This window comes from Falco biarmicus, chromosome 5 (assembly GCF_023638135.1).
Source record: "Falco biarmicus isolate bFalBia1 chromosome 5, bFalBia1.pri, whole genome shotgun sequence".
Taxonomy (NCBI): Eukaryota; Metazoa; Chordata; class Aves; order Falconiformes; family Falconidae; genus Falco; species Falco biarmicus.
This window is the reverse complement of record NC_079292.1, coordinates 46,090,067-46,113,117: the sequence shown is the minus strand read 5'-3', so window position 1 is coordinate 46,113,117 and position 23,051 is coordinate 46,090,067. Positions and strand designations below refer to the sequence as shown.

General features: G+C 39.2%; 1 protein-coding gene across 7 annotated transcripts in view; it reads right to left on the bottom strand.

Moving 5' to 3' along the window:
• Positions 1-5,025: 5,025 nt before the first annotated feature.
• Positions 5,026-23,051, bottom strand: part of ANKS1B (ankyrin repeat and sterile alpha motif domain containing 1B) — a 442,225-nt gene continuing 424,199 nt past the window's right edge. For 5 of the 7 annotated variants that reach the window (XM_056341207.1, XM_056341209.1, XM_056341210.1 and 2 more), the window contains 4 exons: positions 18,797-18,883; positions 14,054-14,191; positions 7,721-7,888; positions 5,026-6,512 (listed from right to left, as the gene is read on the bottom strand). In XM_056341207.1, the coding sequence (XP_056197182.1) occupies positions 6,402-6,512; positions 7,721-7,888; positions 14,054-14,191; positions 18,797-18,883 (504 nt within the window). In that variant the 3' untranslated portion in view covers positions 5,026-6,401. The remainder of the gene's footprint in view (positions 6,513-7,720; positions 7,889-14,053; positions 14,192-18,796; positions 18,884-23,051) is intronic. The other 2 variants (XM_056341208.1, XM_056341213.1) reach the window with 1 other exon arrangement.

The window sequence follows — 23,051 nt, the reverse complement described above, 5'->3', positions numbered from 1 at the left end:
TAAAGCAAGAGAATTAGTTATTAATTTCTACATCTGTATGCAAAACTGAGTCTAAGCAAACATCTCAGAAAAACATTCTGTTTCTACTTAAATGCTCCCAGCTGTTCTGTATGCTTCAAATGTTATGGGTTATTATAAAGCTAAGATCTTAATTCCCTTGATTTTCACGTTTCACCTAAAAACAGGTACAGAAAGGAATTTAGGAGACCCTCTGATAATGTTCCTTGCCTCAGGTCTGCATAGCCTGTGCTAGGAGAGTGACTGTAATGAAACACTTTTTGTTGGTCAGCTGTGGATCAGCAAGAGCTTGATTCTTGTACTGTAAAATTTGACCTTTAAATTTTTTCACCTTCCTTTGAAACTGGCTGCTTTAGGAGGTGCAGTATTGAACAAAGGTGATCTGTGCCTTCAGGTGCAACAGGGTTTTTTTGTTTGTTTGTTTTTGTTGTTTTGTTTTTGTTTGTTTTCCTAGGGCAGTTTCTTTGCAGACCGCATCATGTAATGACTAGACTTCTGACTGGGAAACAGGTTTCCCCGAAGTCAGATTGGCAGGGATTTTTTTCCTGATCTTTTTGTGTGGTGTAGGGGGCAGGCTGTATGTGTCACCAGCTGAGATTATTTAGGTATTTCTTGCCTAAGGGCTTTCCTGCCACATCAGGGACTGGGGATGATGATGGCACCTTAGTAGTCTCTTCTTGTAGCAATCAGTTTAATTTTCTAGGTTTTTGAAGTATTTGGCCTAGGTGATTCTTGAAGCTTTACTTGTAAAAGTATAGCTGAGTGAAATGTAATGGCTGTGAGAGAGAGAAAGACGTGGTGAATGATCTAACATCTTTTCATATTAACCTCTACCCACCCACAGTGGTCCAAGATACTTGGAAGTTTCAGTAGATTCATAGAATTCCAATGCAGAATTGTTCACCTAATCCATCACTGATACCTCCCAGACAGTGTACAACAGTGTAAATATATAAAGGTAACTTAAAGAAAAAAAACATTAATCTTTTTTACAGCATAAACTCAAGAACTAAGTAGTGCTAGCCTCAATTATATACACTAGGATATTTTTGCTTAGGACATGCCCCAGTCTTTAATTCTGCAGCCTAGCAATTATCATTATCCAATAATTACAAGTAGAAGAATGAAGACTGCACTGCATCTAATGCATTTTTAAAATTAGTGTAGTCTGTTTCTTTTTTCCTCATGGTGTCACTACACGATAAAGTTAATGCTCTTTGGATATTGTCTGTACTGGAGCGTATTTCCATTTCCTTTCTCTCACTCTGACTTTCTGAGTTTTCTATTACATGTTTAGAAAAGATGATAATAAATATACTGCCTTCAAGTTTGGACGTGTTCTCTCAAGCACTGACCCGTTCTTAACATCTTAACATTGTGTGTGTATTTTTCATTTTCTTTTTTAAAAGGATTTAATGTTAGAATAAATTTAGCTTTGGATAAGGATCTGGAGAATTTCAGCAGTTCTTTTAACAACTTGAAGGTAGGAATTGCCATTAAAAAAAAATTTACAAAAAGGCGTGTATCTTACAATTGAGCTTATGATGTTACATCTGTGATATATTTCCTGTGCATGAGGAAGAAGTCTAAGGCCCTTGGTTTCTGTCTAAGCTTCGCTTTTTCTTATGTCATTGTGAAGTGTTTTGAATTCAGCTTTCTTGATTGATAGGAAAAGTAGTTTTCTTTTCGAAGCTCTTGGTGGCAAGCAGAGAGAAAATTTTGTTTTGTTTACATCCCGATAGCATTTTTGTCTATCTGGTTGTTACCACTTTACCCAGATCCACATTCTTAAAGATAACCCAGGTACCTGACTTCCACAGTGGAAGGGTGAAAGATGTGGCACTAGCAAATGCATATAAATGTCAAGCAGGACTGAAGAGAAATTTGCTTGTGGTGTCGGACAAGAGCAGGAGCCAGGCGCGGAGGTACTGTTCTCTGTTCCTGCATTTGGAGCGTGTCCTTCCTGAAAGGCAAGGACCGAAGGCCATTTCCCTGATTTGCTTTTTCTGCCTCGTCAGTAGGACAGCGGTGCTTGGACTGGTGAATGACGATAATGAGTGTGACTGTTGAGTCATTAGGAATCATCCACCAGTTCTACAAAATCTACGTCCTAGTGTAAACTGGCTACTAGTGAATCTTACGTGTTTGCTTCAGATAGCTGAGCTTGTGATCAACCTCTGTCCAGCCTGGGTTATCAGCTCACAGGTGTGAAGGTTAACTAGAACCAGTGTATTCAAGGGCAGACTTGACAGCAGTAGGGGCAGTTATCAAGTAAGTTGGTTCGCTTAAACAAGTTAGAGTGTGCTACACAGTTACAGAGCTTTTCAGTAGAAGCCCGAGCATTATCCCTCTGTGCTTTCCAATGAGCTGAAAATCCTGCCAACGTTTCCAGGAAGTATGAGTCCTCTTTTCCTCCCACTTTCTTCAGCTAGTCTTTTTACATGAGGTAACAAATAGCCCTCTTCTTAGGCAAGTGCCCACATCTAAATATTGTCTTTAATCTTCATGCCATGTCTTGCACTTACATGCTTGTCACTGCCACACAGTTCCTCCATAGAGCCAATTGTTCTTTGGACTGGTAGTTTGGAGGCAGTTGCAGTTACTATTTCTAGACTGTTCTCTTGATGACATCTTAGACATCCTCCTCCAGTGAAGTGTGAAGCAGGACAGCTGAACAGCACACGCTGAAAGAAATCTAGGGCAAAATTACATGATAATTCTGCACATGGCACAAAGTGCCTGTTTTAATCTAGAATGGATGCTATAAATTATTTCATAGTTGGGTGTGAAAGTTTATTAGTTGTCTAGCATGCTGCTTTCTTTTCCAAAGGACAGACACAACCTTCTTCACAACCTGCTAATTCTCTTCCTAATGGTCACCATTTTATGGCCATGCCAGTTGTCGACGCCGAGATGTTGGCTAGAGATGGCACAGCACGTGTGTGGTTCTGCCACAGAAGCAACCTCTCATAAACTTACTGGCAGAATCCCGGAACCAGATACGCTGAGTGTCTCTTCCTGCTAGCTGCTAGCTCCTCTGGCTTTTAATGAACACCAGGCTAGGCTGGAGGAGTCACCATGTCCAGTCTGAAATGCCACATCTGCTTTAGGAAACCCTCCACCTCCGCAACACAGAATTTCCCTGTTGTTTCCTCAGGAGTTTCTTCAGTCTTTAAGCCTCCTTCCAGCAGCAGCTTTTGTACCTTGCCTATTAGACACCTCGCTACCCAAAGAATTCTCAAAATCCTTTGTCACACACACTTACCTCACTTTGATTCTAATTTCCCCATCTTCTAATGTCAAATGCAATCTACTTTTGTGTCATCTCTTCTTTTGCCCATTCGCCACCCTCCCGCTGTAAGGCAGTTGTTGCAATTAACTCTTGGTTTTGCAACATCCAGCAGCTCCAGTTTCTTCACATACTCTCCTTCACTGTCTCTGCTGCCATCTTACCTTGAGTTAGAGGTCAAGAATAGCAATTTTCCTCACTATCTGATCTTTTGAAGGTGCCTGGCTTTTTCCCTACCCTCACTTTTAAGAGTGACCATTGTCCCCTTACTGCCTACACACTTCTAGTGTACTAGGAACTTGAATGGAAAGTCACCTTGACCAAACAGGAAGAAAGATCAAGTGGCAACGGCTTTGGGTTAGTGTGGGTTTGTAGAGGTCATTTTGGATCTGAAGAAAGGAATACTGGACCGCTGTCCCATGCCAGAGGGGACCCCATGGACTTCTCTCCAACTGGATTACACTGGTATCAGTTAGTGAGGGAAATGTGTCCTGCTAAGTCCCAGGTTTCTGCAAATACAGAAATGCCTTATGCCTTCTTATTGCTCCTTCCAGTTTCAATTTATGTCTCTGTGGGGGCTTCAATTTTTCACTGCCTCACTGTGTCCCAAAACTTTTCCCTTCATATTCATTCCCTGCCCCACCAGTCTTTCATCTGTCTCATCTTTCATCAGTCTTGCTAGCTATCCTCAGTCTATTTTGCCCCAATTATCTCTCCCAAACAAGTTCAGCTGCTTACTGTGCCACCTTGCCTGCTTGCCACTTCTGATGAACCTAGATCAAATTCTTCCTGAAAGTTGCCAGTTCTTGTTGTTTCACTCCTTTCCCTCACTTATGCTTAGAGTTGTGCTGCAGCTCCCATCTCATCCTTTAATTTTAGGGGTCACTCAGCTACGAAAGAGGTGCCCCAGTTTTATAGCCTGAAAATCTGGCTACTTTGTACTTTTGGTGCCTGAAGTGAATGTGTTTTAACATAACTCCCTGTGCGAGTCTTTACAAGGTGCAATTAAACCTGGGAAGTCAGCAGTTCAGTAGTTCACCAAAGAACCAGTTAATTGAGGACTTTGAAGTATGAAGTATTTACCAGCTGTAAACAAAATCTGCATTCTAAATGAAAACTGTCTCCACAGCAGTGCCTGGGTTTGCACAGGGCAACTTCCAACGCCCAATGAAATCAGGGAAAGGGGAGGGGAGGACCTTTCACTGATTTCAGTATCCTTTGGATCAAGCCACTCATTTCCTTTAGCAACGATAAAATGATGCACAGAGTACTGGGACTGTACAACTTCATTTTATTTTGTGTGCTTTTATAGGATATAAATAAATGACAAAATTACAAAATTTATAACTGGAAGCCCAAGCATATTTACATAAGTATTTGTTGCAGTGAGGCTACTATTTACTGTTCTCCTATACAATTTTCCTTTTGGTACCATATTTTTAGTGTTATTTTTTTACTGTCAGTTGACTACGTACATATCAACAGTGAATAGGCAAAAATATGTACAAGGAACTATTTTGTTCAAGTAAATTGAATACTGTATTAAAAGTATGTCATCACTCAGCGCTATGATTAGGTTTAACTAAACCATATACAATTATCAGGTTTAAACCAAGTTCAATTATCCATTTTTTGGAATTTACCAGCTGATGATTCTAACGGAAAACCTCAGCTGGATATGAAATAATAATTAAAAAAACATTAAGACAACCACACAATTTATCAATATCTCTATAATGAACTTCAAAATGATTCACAATTTGACTGGATAGAACAATATACGTTAAAATGTCATTTTTCTCCTATAGTGATATTTGTACTGTTATAATTTCAGTTCTACATAAATATACATCATGGTATTATACAAATACTCCACAGACATTAAAAAAAATTAAAACACTTCAAAGAAAATGTAAGTAAATCTTATTTAATCAAGTATTAAACAAATGCTTAACTATTTTGTTCCATGAAAACATTTTTATTACTTTGGAATTTTTTTCTTTTACTCACTGTTTTTATGTAGAAAATGTTTTGCAGTAGAATTTTATCAACACACTTCCAAACAAGCTTTCTGTGACAGAAATTTCGAAAGCAAAATCCATGGGTTTGACTTTTTTTTTTTTTAAGAACCACTGAGATTTATTTTTAAAAATACTAGTAGAATTCATGGCTATAGCAATGTTGAACTGCATAAACTATATGTAGGTGTAGTAGAACGACCATTCCACTTTCATTCCAGACTGATCACACAGAACATCTAGTGCACTGATGCTGCAACGCGCATGATTTTCATAATGCTGCAATAGCAGTGGTTTACTTAACTTTAAAATAAACAATATTTGTCATAATTAATCTGGCTTCCTTCCATAAATATTCATATGTTTTCCTATAGTACTTCTCTTCCATAAAAATATCTAATAAATGTTTTCTGTGCATTATTAATACCTTTTTCTAACCATTCATAAAACAGATCCTTTGTTGCAATGCAAGAGGTTCCTATTTCTGTAGAGGATCAAAGGACACCAATGATTACATATAAAACCAGCGCACACAGAAATCAGGGTGCCTAATTTCTTGTCACTTTAATGAGTTCTTTATTCAACACAGGAATTACTAATCAATTCAGTGGTTTCACAAATACTCTATTTATTAATTCTGGTTCTATTTTAATTAAAAACTGCCAAGATTTAAATAAAAAAACCAATCAAATATTCTACTCATAGGCAGCATTAGTGTTAGTTTAGAGACCTTTCGTTGTTTTTTGTTTTTTTTTTTAAAAAGTAGAATTCTAAAATAAGAAATCAAAGAAAGCACTGTGGCAGAGTCACAAGGGAGAACTGTGTGAAAAATAAGGTTTCTCACTCCTCTTGTGGACAGTAATTTTAAAAGTCTTCATATAGTGTCATTCTTCTGTCAGTGCTGCAGGAAGAAGAACATCACCAGAAATGACTGTCAGCCTTTTTTGTTAGTTACAAGGCCACTCATACAGTGCAGTCTTCCTCTCTGCTGGATTGAAATGTTGCCATAAAGGAAAGGCTGTGCTGTGACTGCTTGGCGTGCAAGGCACAACAAGGAACAGGGGGACAGTTTTGTATCAGAAAATTGTAGTTTCATACTTGGTATTAATGCCTCTTTTGGCTTCTTGTCCAGGTTCAACAATCCATGGTAGATTCGCAAGAGTCTTTTGTTCAGATGGATCTATCTGCTTTAAGACAAATGCAAACACGCAGACGGGTTACCATCTCTGTGCACAGCATTTCTAGCAGAAGTTTTTTCTTTAAACTAACAGAAGACAGAACAAATCCTGTATCAACAAAGTCCTACAACAGTGGTCTACACTCCCATGTACTCGTGGTTGCCCTTTTTTCCTGTTTAGACCAGAGCTGTGTCTACCCCCAGGCTACAGGGCATCATAGTTCGTCAAAGCCATGCTTGATCCTGCGACGTCCTTTTGCTACTGAGACAGATGATGGCATCAGGAAATGCTCTTAAAATTTTATGGAGGAAGATTCTGTGGCAATGGATGACAAAGTGTACAGTCATACATTTTTTTCCCCTTCCTCTCATCCGATAAAATTAAGTACCACAGAGTATGCTGCTCACTTTATAGCCAGTGAGTATGATACAGTGTGTGATCATTTTTCCCCTTTCCCTCCCAGATCACTCTGTGCTTGTATTCTCATTTGACTTAAAACAGTTTTCGTGATTTTTTTTTTTTTTTTTAAAGCTCTACCATAAAATAATATTTATCATCTATGCAATTCAGGAGGGCACTTTAAAGACACTCAATATGTAGGCTCCAATAAGCCTGGATTCTTTGGAGTTTGGGATTCCAAAGAAGATACTGAAAACATATATTGAACACTAGTTTTGGAACAGGAGGGTCTGCGGAGGGGCAAAACCAAAAAAAAGGTAAGAAAAGAAGTTGCTTGGTCTGACAAGATAATTGTAAATTGATTTGGATTTGTAATTTGATTAGGATACATATGTAGTGATCGTGTACCAAACAAGTTTGGTTAAGATTTTATTTCTCAATAAGAGATCAGGAAAGTCCATGGAACCGGAGAGTTTGAGAGGGATGCATTGGCTGTGATCCTCAGCACTTAAGAAAAGCAGAGTACGCTGGAATTAGACTGAATCAATTAAAGCTCCTCAATTGCTATAAAAGACATATGCACACCACTAACCAAGCAACATCTTAAACTGGAGGAATCTGAAATGAGCCGTTGTTCAAAACGGCTGCCTGTGCATCAGTGAGGCAGCCCGACTGGCTGAGGAGCAGAGATGGCACATGTGGGACATGGAGCATTTCTGAGTCAACACGTATATTTATTCATACAGCTTCTAGTATATCAGCTCTTAACTGTATAGCTGAATTTTGGTTTTTTGCATGCATGACTACCTTCCACTTACCACTGACTTCCGAATACTAACACGTGGTTTGGGAATAGGTTTGGAGGGTTTATTTTCAAAACTTTCTGGGAGGGTTGAAGAATGGCCCCCTTTTCTTGCTTGTAGTGCGAGCTGATAGGCCACCTCAAATGCTTGTCCTAGTGTAAGAATGATTTCATAAGCTAAATTCTGGAACAAAACAAAAACAGTTAAAACTGGAGTGAGATTGAATTACTGTCAAATACATGAAGTGGGGTAGTACTCTACAGAAGTGATTTGTAATGTATAAAATTACAATCACACAGCTTAATAACTTCCTTAGTCTCTGTAATATTTATATCCGTCATTTGATTTCTTATTGATTAAGAACAATCTAAATGTAATTTACTGTACTGAAAGTAATGACTTCTAACAACCTTGAAAACCTTGTCTCACTAAACATGAAAACAGCAGTGGTTGAGTATGTGTCACCTCTTTTTAGAAGTAGTACATTAACTGCCACCCACCCCCCTCCTTTCCCAGCTCACCCTGTACCTGCTACTCTCAAGATCCCACCCATTTTGCACTACTACACCTATTTGACATTCAGCCTTGCTCTATTTCAGAACTCTTCTGCTGACCTGTCCTCCTCCAGAGCTAGCAGCCTGATGTGCTGCTTCCCCAGGCGTGCACCTTGGGATGCTCTGTGCTCTCATCAAACAGCATGGAAAGAGGATGCAGCATTGATGCGCAGCTTCCAGAAGGACAAAAAGCGAATGTCACAGGTGCATGCTCTGCTTCACAGATGCAGTGCACCTATGCATGGTGAGTCAGTGCTCCACTTAGATACATGTTTCAAGTGCTGGGGAAACCTTCTCATGCTTTTGTTTTCTAGAAGTAAAAATGAGCTTAAACCGGCATGTCAGAATACTCCTGTAAGCTGGGGGGTGGGGTGGGGTAGTGTGTGTGACCAAAGAAGTCAGGCTCTTAAGACTAAGACCAGTTTGGTGGTATAAGTTCTCATTGCATATGTGGAAGAAAAACCTGTCAAAACACTTATAAAACATACTGACCCCCTGGTTCCTCATTTATAAGTATTCTTTTTCAGTACAGTCAATGAAGAAGCAGCGGTGAATTTCAAATTTGACCTTAACCTAAACTGCAAGTGAATTTCTATGGTAATTTTTCTTCAGGTTTGTGGGTTTGTTTTGGTATATTTATTTCTAGGCTCCTACCAGAGCCTATTTCTAGGCTGCTAACTTTGCAATAATGTTTTAAACACCTGCAGACCAAACGCAAGCCTGCAGGTTTGCCTCCTCACGTCCTAAAGTCTCCTTAGAATAATTCATAAGTGTTTGATGTGATTCAGAAGTTACCCGCTCCTTCCTCAACCTCTATAGCCCATAGATGGAAGCAATCCTGCATTGCTTTAAAACTAGGTGATCCCTTAAAAATCCCATGTTTCTAATATGATTTTAAATAAGATACCTCTTTAGCTAGTCAAGTCTAACTACTGAGCTTGCAATAAGCCACAAAGCAATGCAAGACACTTGAAAGTACATTATCTGCCCTTCAATTGTTAAAATACAGTTAAAAGGATAAGCATTTTATTTCATGCCCTACCCAATAATTTCACTGTAGTCATGAAGAAATTCCATCCCTTTGTTATCACATATGTATGTGGAGATAGTACAGGCTAAATTCAGCATATTTGGCTCATTGTAAGAGCTTCTTATAAAGGTGCCAGCTCTGGTCTGTGTTAGGTCAGACAGAAAACAATACTCCCCCACTGGGGATACGCTCTCAGCTGGTATGACTGCAGTCACAACAGCAAGCTAGCCAAGGTTTCATAGCTTCCCCAATAAAAATGTCTGCCTGATTTGATAGCAGTAGTCTCCACATTGTCTCCCCTTTAGCTTAAAGGAACTGGCCAGGACCGAGAAACACTTGAAGATGCAGTTTGCCAGTGGAGTAATAAATGAAAGACTAAAGAGACTATTACGAAGTGCCCTGCTTGCAGCAGAACGCTGGTTATGGAATTGAGACCAACAGAATGTAATTGTTAAAAATGTACAGAATAGTATTATTTGAAACAGAGCATGCCTATTAGTAGGACAAGCATATTATTCTAAAGGCATCTTAATCAGCTGTCGTGACAGTAAGATAGTGTACTACATCATCATGGGATTGTCTACAGTGGATATTATTATTACTAAGGAATACATCAACAGGACAGAGTGTAGTAATGACTTGGAGAAAATGCAGACTGTCATACCAGTGGGACTGATAAAATGCACCATCCAGTGTGGCATACAAAATGTCACCGAGAGACAGGCCTGAAAAGCTCTGAGATAAGGATGGAGACAAGCAAAGGGTTTGCCATGCTGAGCCATAAATCTAGTCTGGGTCCTGCACCCTGTCTGAAGCCACGATAATTTGTTTTCTTTTGTGGTCTGTATAATGAAAAAATATACGCCTGCCAGGAGCCTGACAGCCATGGGAAACACGTAAATGTTTCCATGGTTATTAAATATTTGAAATATAGCAAATAAACCAAAACATTTACTATTCTGTTCAATATTCAAAATATAAACTGAACCGTAATTTGTACATAAATGTCATACATTGTGTACTGCGGTAGAGCCTCAGTGAAGTCTGCAAATGGAGGCAAGGAGGGCTTTAAAATGGTACCTTGTAAAATTTAATAAAAGCTACATGAAAAACTGTATTTCAAAAAAAGCCAGAAGTAAAGTAGTTTGGTGTGAGGGAGTTCTCACCTGTATTACTGGGAGAGGACTATGAGGATTAGAGTTGGTATGGATTCTTGCCGGAGCTATAATGGAGAGGTAAGAGCAGGATTTCCTTGGGGATGGGGGTGGAAAACCAAACTACAAGATCAGTCGTAGAAATTCTTCTGACCGAGCGAGGAGACTATTTGACTTTTTTTACATGTGGCACAAAAGGGAGGAAACGGGTTAGCCTCCCTAAAAGATGCTTAGCACAAAAGTTGTAGACCCCCTGGTCACTGCAGAAGACATAGACCCTTACAGTGCCCCATCAAGCTCCTTAGGAAGGAGGCAAAACTCTTTAGGACCACGGTGCTTCTGAGGCTGCTACAATCCCATTCCTTGCTTGGCACAGCAGAGAAGGAAAGCAAGTAAGCTAATGCCTTTAAGCAACAATTTCTGGGAGATGAAAAATTGAGGTCAATTGCCTTGTTTGCCATGTAATGTTACAATTCAATGCCTCGGTGCAAGTCTGAGTCAGGATTCTTTAGCTGCTTTAACTCAGCCAACCTATTAAAGTGGCGAATTGTTTTCTTACATTTTTACTGACTCTTTTTACTGCTAGTTGTCTTCTGTTCAAAGGTGCATTGGGCAATGAAGGAATATCTGATGGAGATGACTTTGAATGTCTCCCCTATACGAACTAGAATTTGGTATAGGAACTGTTATGATGGTTTGTTTCTCCAGAGGGAATCCTTCACTGGTAATTTTAGGGCTGCTTTATAAGTGAATGAGAGTGAAGTGAATTTCAAATATTGAGCAATAAATACTCTTTTTTTTCCCCCAAATCTTGTCCCCTTCAATATTCTTTAATTAATTCTCATGTTTTTGCAATATTGATTATAGAATTTTAACTCTGAGTAGACAAGTTACATGTACGGTCACTCCTAAATAGTATCAGTAATGTTGCTAGTTGACATGTCGCTACACTAAAACGCTTTCCTATCTGCAAAAAATTGTTCTTGCTCACATTTCATGAGAAACTGAAGGCCATAAAAGAGCAAAATTTTTGGCATACCATTGCATATATTGCATTATCATAATATGTATGATCTAAGATACACCTTTTTTACACCTTATTGTGGGTTTCTACATTTTAAATGTTATTTTGCTTAAACGACTGGGCTTCTGTCCACTGACAAACGGGCAGGATTGTTTCTATTAGCAAGATCAGACTAATATAAGTGTTAGACTTCAAATAGAAAATTTGATTTACTCTATGCCTACGTTCTGAATAACCAGCTATTTTTTATGAAGCTTGTACTTGCATCAAAAATGCTCAATCCTGAGAAATAACGCAACACAAAAAAAAATATCTGAGTAGGTAACACCCCGCTGAGGATTATGGTGCAGAAGAAAACTAAGTTAAGACGGTTAGACATTAAAGTTTCTGTATTGCTTAAAACATTCATTTTAAAGTGTTTGGAGTATGAAACTATCCTCCTAAGATATGAGAAGTGAGCAAAATGTTGTAATTATTCCTGGTTCACTGTTCTTTCTTTGCAAAGCAAAGAGAAAATTAATTTCATCTGCTGTACCTGGGTCTATGTCTGTGCTTGATTATTAAAACTATAAATGAAACTGCAGTACTTTGAAGCCATTAAGAAGTATTTAAATGGATTGGGAGAAATAATAGCCTCACTCAGTCTAATTTCAGTTGATTCACTTATCACTAAAATCTATACAATGTAACATCTTGTTGACCATGGTCTATCTATTTTTAACAGAATTTTGAATTTTTTTTTTTACTCCCTGTGGACACTAAAATGTCAGCAGAGAATCTATACAACAGAACCACTGAACCAAAATGCTAAAATTCCTTCTAACTTACCTTCCTGTACATCTTGTTATTTAAACTCTACGTGCTATTGTTCTGCAATGTTGACTACTTCCCCAGTTCCAAATACAATGCCTCAGTTACGACACCTCTTTTTAACTTATTTATATTAATGTAAGCATGTTTCAAGAATTCATACACATTATGTTAAAATATTTGTTCTTTAACTACTCTTTAAGTTTTAATAGCATCTTAAATTTCTCTTGTGCTTAAAGGGCAAGTACTTGTGACAGTTCTGGACAATAAGCTCTCTTAGTCCTAAACATTGGAACCACTACTTATTATTTCACCAAATTTAGCTGAAAACAGCATGACTAATGAATTGATACGTGGTCATGATTTCTTGAAACACTAGTAGTCTGTGCTTTACCATCTGAGAAGCATAAATATAGGAAGAACTTAGTCATTTCCCACCAAAATAACAGGAGCCGCAAGGACTTGTCTGAAATAACATTCTTGAGATTTTTAGAGAAGAAAATTGGAACAAGTAAGAATGAAAGCATTAATTTGCTATTTTCAAAATAAAGGCAATCTTTTTGAAAAGGTACAGGTGCTGCTAAAATAAAATTTCCCCAAATTCCATATCTGCATTATTTGTTCAACTAAAACTCCCACTGATGTGACAGAGAGGAGAACAGAGCAGAACAGAGGGACCATCTAGTAATAATAATCTGTTGACTATTACAGGGGTAAACTCTTACACAGGAACACAGGAAGGACAATGCACAGATCTCTGTTATCACAGATGATTCAAATCTTTCAGATTCAGTGTGGTAGCCAAATATTCCTAGGACCTCCTGAGATTTGTAACTAGCTACCTGTGTGGTCTCTGTCAGGTCTGTAAGTCTTTTGGTTCTCTGGTTAAAGTAAATACAAAACTTTTCATGCATTCTCTACACATTTGCACAGGAAGCTTCAGTTTTCCAGTTTATGTAATACAATGTATTGAAGTCTAAACAATATTTAGAGAAATGTTTAAGTTATTGGGACTGATCCAGTTTAACACTGAAACACTAAAAGTCATGGAACAGCAGGGTAAGAAAACTGAAGAAATCACTTCTGGTGGTAACATCTGACCTCTGGTCCAAAAAGCAGCCCACATTTGCTTCATGAAGGTGGGATGTGTCCAGGCTCAAAGGGCCCCCCAACAAGGTACTGTCCAGCCCTCTCATCCCTTGTTGCCTGGCACTGGACGGACACACGAGGGTGAAAGCCAAAAGGCTGGACATCACCAAATCCATCCTTCCTTGACTGCACAGGCACTACAATGCAGTCAAAAATGCAGGATGCCTTGCAGACTTCGTTGAAGCTGTTTCCTGAACCTACCTCTTACCAGGATTGAGCACTGTATGTAATGCATATTAATGAAGTTCTGATTTGCTTATTTGGTGTGCGCCGAGACTTCAAAATGGGTGGCCAAACTTGTTACAAACTTCGTGGAAGGCTATAGCTTACCTTAGAAGAATTACATGCCAAGACTTGTATGAAAAGCTACTTGCTAAGTTTATAGGCAACAGCTTAAGAGTACAGAGGTGAGTTATTTCAGATGGGAAATGAGATAATTACAAAGAAAATCTTTGCTCTTCTACAGAAATATCCTTTTAGTATCCCATAGTAGATTAGTCTTTTCATGTGGTAAATGAACGATACCTTTCCTTCATCACCATATATACGCTGAAAACGTTCTAACAGAACTAAAGAACTATTACTATTACAATGAACTATTAAATGAAGAATCTTCTATAAACTGACCACATCAAACGCAGTGAATACGTGGCAGTAGTGGTGATTAGTCTTCAAGTCTTTAGTGATGTACGCAAATGTAGAAAGGTCTTCAGGGTCTTGTGCAGCACAGGAAATGTTACGGATTTCATGTTCAGCAATAATATTCTGTTTAAAAAAAATATTTCAGTCAGTTTCTGAATTAAATTTAGAAGAGCCATAAAAGGTGTGGGTTTAGATTTGCATTTATGTTCATCAGCTGTACTGAAGTATTTCTGAAGTTTCTTAGTAAGAAGAGATTTAATACATCCCATGTGTGTGGTCTTACACAGGTTATTGGAATTTTGATCCTCTCCAATGATATTTAAAATTGCCAATAATCTGGTAGGAAACGATGACATTCTAGAGTCTTCTCTGTCAGTCTGCTTGAGTTCTGTACAGTTTATTCAGCATCCTATGACAAAGAGACATCTTTCCTGGAATACAGCTACAAATACAGTTTCAAAGCACTATACAAGCATCTTACGATGCTGCTGGTTTTCTGTATAATGATCACTACATGACAATGTTTCAGTCTACTGCCAGACAGGATTTGGTGAAATCCAACAGGCTCAATATCCAGGCTTTTGCATGTGGTGTTTGACAAATTTCAGCTACACTTCTTCAAGAGAAAAAAACCCATCAAACATCACTTATAATTGAAACCCTGAGCTCTTGAAAGGCTTCTGCTTAGTAAAAAGGTAACTACAGGAGGATCTGGCAACTTTTCTCCACTTAATGACCACAGCACCCTGTAAGAGAGATGTAGAAGAATGAAACCATTCATGCACCGAGCAACACTACTTGCAACAGCCAATGTAAGCTATAGCATACAATTGAGAGAAAGGTGGCGCATGTCTGTCCAATGAAATAAAAAAAAGCTGTCTTAAAGCTTTGGAGAAAATTATGAATATTCATTACATAAATTGCTGACATGTAATTATTGTGTTCAGGCCAAAGGAACCATGAAGCCAGAGAAGAAGACACTGCAGAGTGGCTTATGATTAGGCCTTGCTTCAGCAACACACGCATTTCAAATCATTTATTTAAACAGAAGAATGATTCATTGAATATGAATTTACTTAGCCGTTAGCTTATACGCTTTTCTGAATTGTGGCCCTGCTGGCTGTAGCTCTGGCTTTTCCACAAAACCCTGAAGTGAACGAGCCTGCTGCAGCGTAACATTGCTACTGCACCACAGAACACGTGACACCTGTAGGTCCCAGTCTCCCTCACAGAGCTGCCATTTGCTGCTGCCTCAGTGGCATCTGTACAAGCTAAAACAGTCTCTGAGCATCGCCGGTTTTCCCTCACCGTTCTCTTTTCCTTCCCACTTCCTTTCCTTCCCCCCCCCCCCCCTTTTTTTTTTTAAAGAACAGGAAATATATGCAACTAAGTCACTTAAGATGCTTTGCCATATCTTCTTTCATTCGCTAAGTGGCAAACTTCCCCTTTGCATGCATGTGTCAAGTTTTCAAAAAGACATATTAATATATGTAATTGAAGAAATCATGGCTTAGGAAAAATCTTAATAAAAAGCATTCCAAATTGCAAATTATGGAAAAACCAAGATAAGGAAACTGTTACTGAAGAAATGAAATAATCCTCTTAATCTTAAATTGTTGCAACATACTTGATTAGTTCTGTTTAATGCACTATTCATAAAAATGACAAAACCAGTACTTATGTTTCAATATATGCCAATGTTTAATGACACATATAATCTCTACTTAACAACCACTGGCTTTTTACATTATTTTAAGCGTTTTATTTTCTTTATTCCCAAATTGATAACCTTTACCCTCAATAAAGATTTTGATGAGAATTACAATTATACCAAACGCAGGGATTTAGATATCCACAGATACAGCTGTAATACAGTCATTGATGTTGTACTGGCAACACTGTAGTTTAGAAAGCACAAAGAATTAAAGCTTGGAACATCTTAAAATCATGTGAAGTATTTATGCCAAATCATGAGCCACAAAGTAATCACCTGAATTTATGCAGTGTATGTGAGAAGAACTCTGCTATTCTGAACCCTAGGTGACCTGGGGTTGACACGGAGCTCTGCACTTGAGACAATACTCACAGAGATTATTTTAATGTTTTAACTTTAAACCAAGTGAAGTTTGGAAACATTCCCATATCAAGTTTGTTTTGAATAAAATAAAGTATACCTAAACTAAATCTTCCGGATGAAAATTAGTAGTGAAATTAAACATGTTTTCCCTAACTTTTATAGGATATCCTCTGTGATCTCCTTTAAAAATTAATGTGTTTTCAAGTGCATGTGTTTACTGTTTCCTAGGGTCACTACTCCAGTCGACCCATAGTCTTATTCTGTACAAATTACACTACTATGAATCAGCTTGCTGTTCTGGGTACGCTCCTCAGGCGCTGACTTAACACTGTACACTCGTCATTCTAAAAACTGTCACTCCGTTTGGCGAGAGAAACCTCCGGCGCTTCTTAAAAAGCAGGGAAGCTGAAAGTTGGTTCTGGTTCTGCCAAGGGAATACCTTGGAGAAATCAGTTTTTTGCTAAGCAGCCTTTCTTCTGCTTGCCTATCTTCTGTCAGCCAGTCCCGCCCCCCTCGACAGAAATCATCCCAAAGTCAGGGTTATCTGTGACCCACGAGAAAATTCTGCAAGTCTGCTTCTTCCTAAGCAGCAATTTCTTTCTGGCCTCACTTGCAAAGAAATGGCGTCATGTCAAAGTGGTGTCATGCCAAGCTTCAAGGTGCCACTGAAAGAGCTGTTGTGGAATGAGGCCAGGGCCCCTTTGTCACCTGAAGCTTTGCCTGCTACGACTTGGAATACAAATTCTTAGCTTGGTGGCATAAAGGAAAAGGATGAACAGCCATGAGAGCTGAGTTTTCAAGCACAAAACTGCTAGCTATTTTTGTCATTAAAAAGTATGCATTTATTGCTAAGTGGTGCCCAGCGCTGTCAACTATAAGCTTATACGGAAGCAGTGCAAGTCTGAACAGGATCTCACCTTAGTGCTAATCTGTTTTGGGTCTTGAAGGAATTGGGTACAGCACACTGTGGACAAGGATGAAAACAATGCTCCTGGGAGAGTTGCAGGCTATTACCTGGTTTTTACAGAAGGGAAAGGCAGTGCAGATTTGAACTGGAGAGAAAGCAATCTACCACTTGAGAAAAAACACAGGACTGTGGCATTATTTACCTCCATCAAATACATCTATTGCACTACTAGGCATAAGATTTCAGTGGGACTGGTCTAGAGCCACCTAATGCAATTTGACAAACTTTTTTCAAGTTTCCATCTTAAGTAAGATTACATGCACTGTACAACGAGATACTGGAAGCTCCTTTTGTTTTCCTGATTATTTTGGTAAACCTAAGGACATTGCAGTTACATTCTTTGCCCTACAGAGGAGATTTAAGGGCTGAAAACATCCTTATCCAAGTTAAGAGTTCATAGCATTACCATGTCCTGATTTATGCCCATCAAAGAACATAAAGGAACTGACGGTTGTAAAAGCTCAGTTTTGAATCAAAGGAAGTGAAATGAGCTGACAGGAACCCCTGGCCTCTCTGCTCTGGCAAATATGCCAGACGTGACATAACAGTAATTTCACCTCTGGTTTTCTTTCATGCCATCTTGTAACCCTAGATATGGCTTCCAACCTCTAGCAGAAGCTCAAAAATCTGCTTTCGTTCCTTCACTTAAAAGCCAGTTCTAGTTAAATGCCTTTAAAATGTCACTGATTTGGCAAGTTTGATGGATCCTGAGTTAAATGCATCATGTGGTCTGAATGTTCAGCAACACAAAGCAGTTATATCCATTATTAACCTGGTCAAGTAGCTGGGTTGTCAGATTTATTTTTTATATTGCTTAGAGAGTTTTAGTCACATAACAGAAAATTTGGTTTCTTATTCATATGCAAGCATTAGTATGGACTGCATTTTGCCATTTTAGACTTCCAAAGAAGAGAAATTCATGCATTACTTTACTCCTGCTCACACAGCTTGTACGTTCTACTTTGGCCAAGCAATAACCCATTGCTCTATCCATCACTGTGTTCTCAGATCTCTCAATTTCTGCTTTTTTTAATTTTATTTTTTTTTAAATAGATGTTGGATGTATTTTAAAATGTAAGAAACAAAGCACAGGACATTGCCACACAGGAAGATGAAAAAAATATGGAATAGCAACTGTTAAGAAGCTGCTGCAATTCAGGGACTCAAATGGCTAGTACCAGGAAAACAGCTCTCAGAGAGGCTATGACATTTGAAAAGGATATTCAAGGCTCTTGTTTCTTATTCTTACAATGGCTGGCCCTGGATAAAACCTTACACCTTTATTCTTCATTGAGACATCTAATTTTTTTGGGGCCAAAATTGTATTAATGAACAGATATCTGTATCTATATCTATATTCTGCATATTTAAGGAACTGAATAAGGAAGAATATGGTAAAGGATTCCACAGAGGCTCCCTGCCAAATGTCTTTTGTGATAAGCTCGCCTTCTAATGGCAGAAGGTTGGACACAATGTTCTCCAAATGAGTCATTAAAGCTGCTTCACTTAAAGAGTTTCTGGAGAATGACAATGACATTACATGCATTTTGGAGAGAAGAGAAAAAAGAGGAAAACACAAGGTGCATCTCTGTCCCTTCTCTGGTCTGGTGCTCTTAACAGAGTCAGCCTCATAGGTATTCCTATTTGTGAGAAATAAAAGCTAATATTGAAGAATCGCACATACCTTATTTGTTGCATCAATAAATTTAACTCCCTTGTAAGAGACAGACAGGACAATGGTTGGTACTTTCTTCATTTGTTCTGTAGACTTCTGAAATCAAAATAAAGACGTTATTAGAGTTGTGTTGCATTGCAAGAACAGTGCTCTCTCTCTTCTTCTTCTGACAAAATATGTAAATTAAACAAAAGGTACTTATCCAAATATTTGACCTTTTCTTGAGCTGACTATACTCTGGGCTTTTGAAATAGCTGCCTTGTAGTTACAAAACTAAAAGGAGCTTTACAGTTTGTTGTGAGGATGGAAAAAATTCTCCTTTTTCCTAGCATAATGGTAAGAGAATGAAATAAGTTTGCCAGGCTTAAAAAGACCAGGAGTTTCCCAAAGCATGCGTGTTTAAGACACACATCTATCTGAAATGCCCCATTCATTGCTGCCCCCCCCCTCTTGCTGCCCTTCCCTTCCCAGCTGTAAAAAGCAACAGTGTGGTACTTCTCATCATACTGTTTCTTTGCTGCAATTAGTTGTTATTTAGAAATATTTCACACTCTCCCCTTCTTGCAGTTGTATTTGTGAACATGAGGTATCTCTGCAGCCCTCTAGGCCTGCCAGTCAATCTGTCAGTCCAACGCTGTATCTTGTCATGTCTGACCGTCTGCACTTCTTCGAGTGCAGCTGCTACTAGAGGCTGCGTTACACATGAATTAGCACGGAGGCTTATTCTGTATTCCCTCAGTGCCAGGTTCTCCTACCTACAGTTCGTGTCTTCCTATGAGGCTATTTTTTTCCTTTACGCTAGTCTACTTCTGTGTGCCTTCAGTGTGATGGCTGCAGCAAAGAGACTTCCTGCTGAACAGACTGCACGAATATTTGGGACAGATTTAAGTTTTCTGCAGGAAAACCTGTTGATTAGTTTACAGATTAAATTTAGTAAAACCACCACAAAACCAACCAAACAAAACCCCAAATATGGTGTAACAGTCTATAGCTGATCTGAATTCTTTTAAGGCAGAAGGCCATGACGTACTAGATTATCCTATACAAACCTATTGTAGATAAATAAAGTAGGTAACATCCAGAGAACACCCGTTCATGGGAGTATCTGCAAACAATCGCAGAGATCAGTCAAATATTTTTTGAAAGGAGTAAGTTCAGTTATAGCTAAATATGAAGAAATATCAGCACACAGAGTGAGAGTGTAAACACACTGAAAGGCCCAGAACTGGCACCTAGAAAGGTAATTAGAGCAGCTGAACAAAAGTAGCAGTGGTGGGTTTGTATTCTTCAAGAAAAACAAAACAGTACAGACACAAGCTTGAAAACACAGGCTGCATCTGAAAAAATATGTCTGAAAAATAGGTAATGCTAACCCGTGGGAACAAACCAAAAGCTTAAAAGAAAACCCCCCATAATCAAGTCCCCTTATCAGATCTTGTTCCTTCCAAAATAAAATGAGACTCCATTTTTGCCAGCATAAAATTTGAAGCTACAGATCCAGCTATGTTCTGCAATTAGTGTCCGTGCCACAAAGGCTAAAACTTATAATTAAAGTTTCTAGTGGAGCCCCACCCACCCGTGTACAGACAGGACTGTTGCGTCTCCCAGTATCAAATGTCAAGAGACTCATGATGACAATCAAGTGTCAATTTATCCCAAGAAAGCTTCTTTCACCCAGAATGCTAGGCACTTTTAAAAAAAGGATGGTAAAACATCCTGAAGAATCTAACAAAATCTGAAGAAAGACACTAAACCGATCTGCATGTCTCTGAACTGACTGGAGAAAGAAACAGTATCCCTGCCACAGGCAGAGCACGTACATACCTCTGGGTGTGTGTCACTATAACGGATCTCAGATAAGCCTTCTCATAAAATTCAAGTTCAATGCACAGAAAGCATGACAGTGACTGTATGGAAGCTGCAGTACATACAACTATCAGAATAACAAGCAATATACCTCACATATGCTCATAACCACACAAAATATTCACAAATATGACAACATCACTTTAATCATCTGCCAACCCAGCAATCATCCAAGCTTTGTCCTTTCTTTCTATCCCAACAGCTATCTCAGGAGCTCTTTGTCTCCCATTTTGATTATTGTAATTATCTCCTTCCTCGCCTCCTTAGCAGCAGAATTCCTCTCCTCCTCCAACACACTATGCAAACATGGCTATAAGTTCATTTATTTTAGCTTTTTTGGTCTAATTTGCATTGTTTTCCACTTGCCATAAAGGTGAAGCTTCCTGGTGGCAAGGCTGCTTTGCACTATCTGGGAGTCCTCTTTCATCTAGACCAGTAGTTTGTAATTTAATCATCTTCCTTATCTGCTCCATGTTCATCTGGGTTTGTCTAGAGCAGACTTGACCTTTAGTATTTAATCGAGGTCGTGACCTGCCAGAAGACTGTATCTGAGTGAAATAACTAATCAAGATACTATTGAATTACAGCTGGCAAATTAGGAAATGAATCAGAGACTGATGGACATTTGTAATTTATTAAGCCAAACTGTCTCAGCTGGTAAGGAGCAGATGTCCCTTATCAGGCTGCAATCCATACCAACCCCAGGATTTGTGCAAAGTTATTCCGGAATCTGCAGTCTCGTGCAGAAACATGATTTGGGGAAACAATTCTGCACTTGTACCCCCACTGGAACAAACACTTGGGCAATGGAATAACACCCTTTGTTATTATGATAGTGCCATCATGAAAAACACACAGCTTGATTCTCCCTGCTTGACCCTCAGTGATACAGTACCTGAAGTCCATTATATGACTATTATTTCCAAGCATTTTCCAGACTTCAACTGTTCTGAGTTGTCGTGGTGAGCTCATACTATTTGCTTGTCATTCCTTTCTTTTTAATGGAGGAGGTGGCTGCCAGAATGTGTAACGTAAGTTTTCAGAGATACTGTATGAATACCATTCGCTTGGGCACTGTAAGTGCTTTGGCTCTACATTCTAGGATGTTGAGATTAAGTCCCACAGCTTTCATGGTCAGACATTTCACACCTGTGTGCAAGCCAAGTGGGCATCTCTGCCTGTGCCTGTGCCCAGAATCTGAGAAGAAGATGGGACGCAGGAGTCAGTATTCCCTTTCCTTGGGCTTTTCAGGCTCTAGCCACCATATCAGCTCTGTGAGGACATGATGAGATGACAAAATATTCTTGTCCATCTGGTGCCTCTATGGGAAGCGTATGGACTTGAGCCAAAGTCATAGGAGCCACAGCTGAAGGCTGGCATTGGATGTCATGTGCATGCCGACATATGGTCTAATGCTCCAAGGCATGTTCATGCCATAGTAGCAGGATTAGATTTTATCTCATGTAGAAGCAATCACAGTGACAGGACCCTGTCTTTGGGCAAGTGCTCACTAGCCTGGAACTGGTCGTAGTTCCTATGAACTCCATCATTTCTGACTGTAACTTTGGCTCTGTTTTAATACACTTCTTCAGGAGAATCATCTGGATGAACAGCAAGCATATTCTAGGCTCGTTGCCAGTGCCTGTCTCTCATCAGCTGGTCACCTACATAAGGACAGATGTGCAGGCCCTGTCTCAAGTGCACTACTCCTGTAGCGAGGAGTCTTAATGCTGCACAGTCTGCAATGCTAGAGAGTCTGAGCTTTGGTCCCACTTTTGAAATACTTCCTACCAGACAGGTAGATGACTATGTGAAAGTAGGCCATGTATCATTCAAGAACCATAAGGCAGGCTTGACTGCAGACAACAGGAAGATGGAAGAAAGCATCACCATCCTCAATCTAATGTGACATAAGTTCAGCTTCCCCAGATTCCCCCAAAAGACATAGAGCCGCCTCTTCTTCAGAATATCAGGAAGAGCAGCCTTGCCTGTGTTCTGTTGCAGCTTCTGTGATGGAGCTGGTTCATGCCCTCAGCATCCAGAATGGAGACCCATCCAGTGGAAGGAGGTGGAAGGCACCTTCTGCATAATTGCCTAGTTATTACAGTGCTTGTTTTTACAGAAAAGGTCTGGATACCCTTCTGAATTTGCATCTAAACCCACTGCTGCCATTAAGCAGGACTGTGCCAAAGCCCTGAACAGCCTTGGACAGGGCTGCTCCCAATTCTGCCTTTTGAAACTGGTTGTAAAGGAATGCAAGAGCAATGGTGCCAGAGAGATAGAGAGGGAGAGGGTGCAAGCTTGCTTCTCATCTTGTTTATGCTTTTTCTTTAGTTTCACTGAAAAAGCACTATACTTGCAAGCGGACTCTAACCAGATTTCCACAGTATAGTACTAC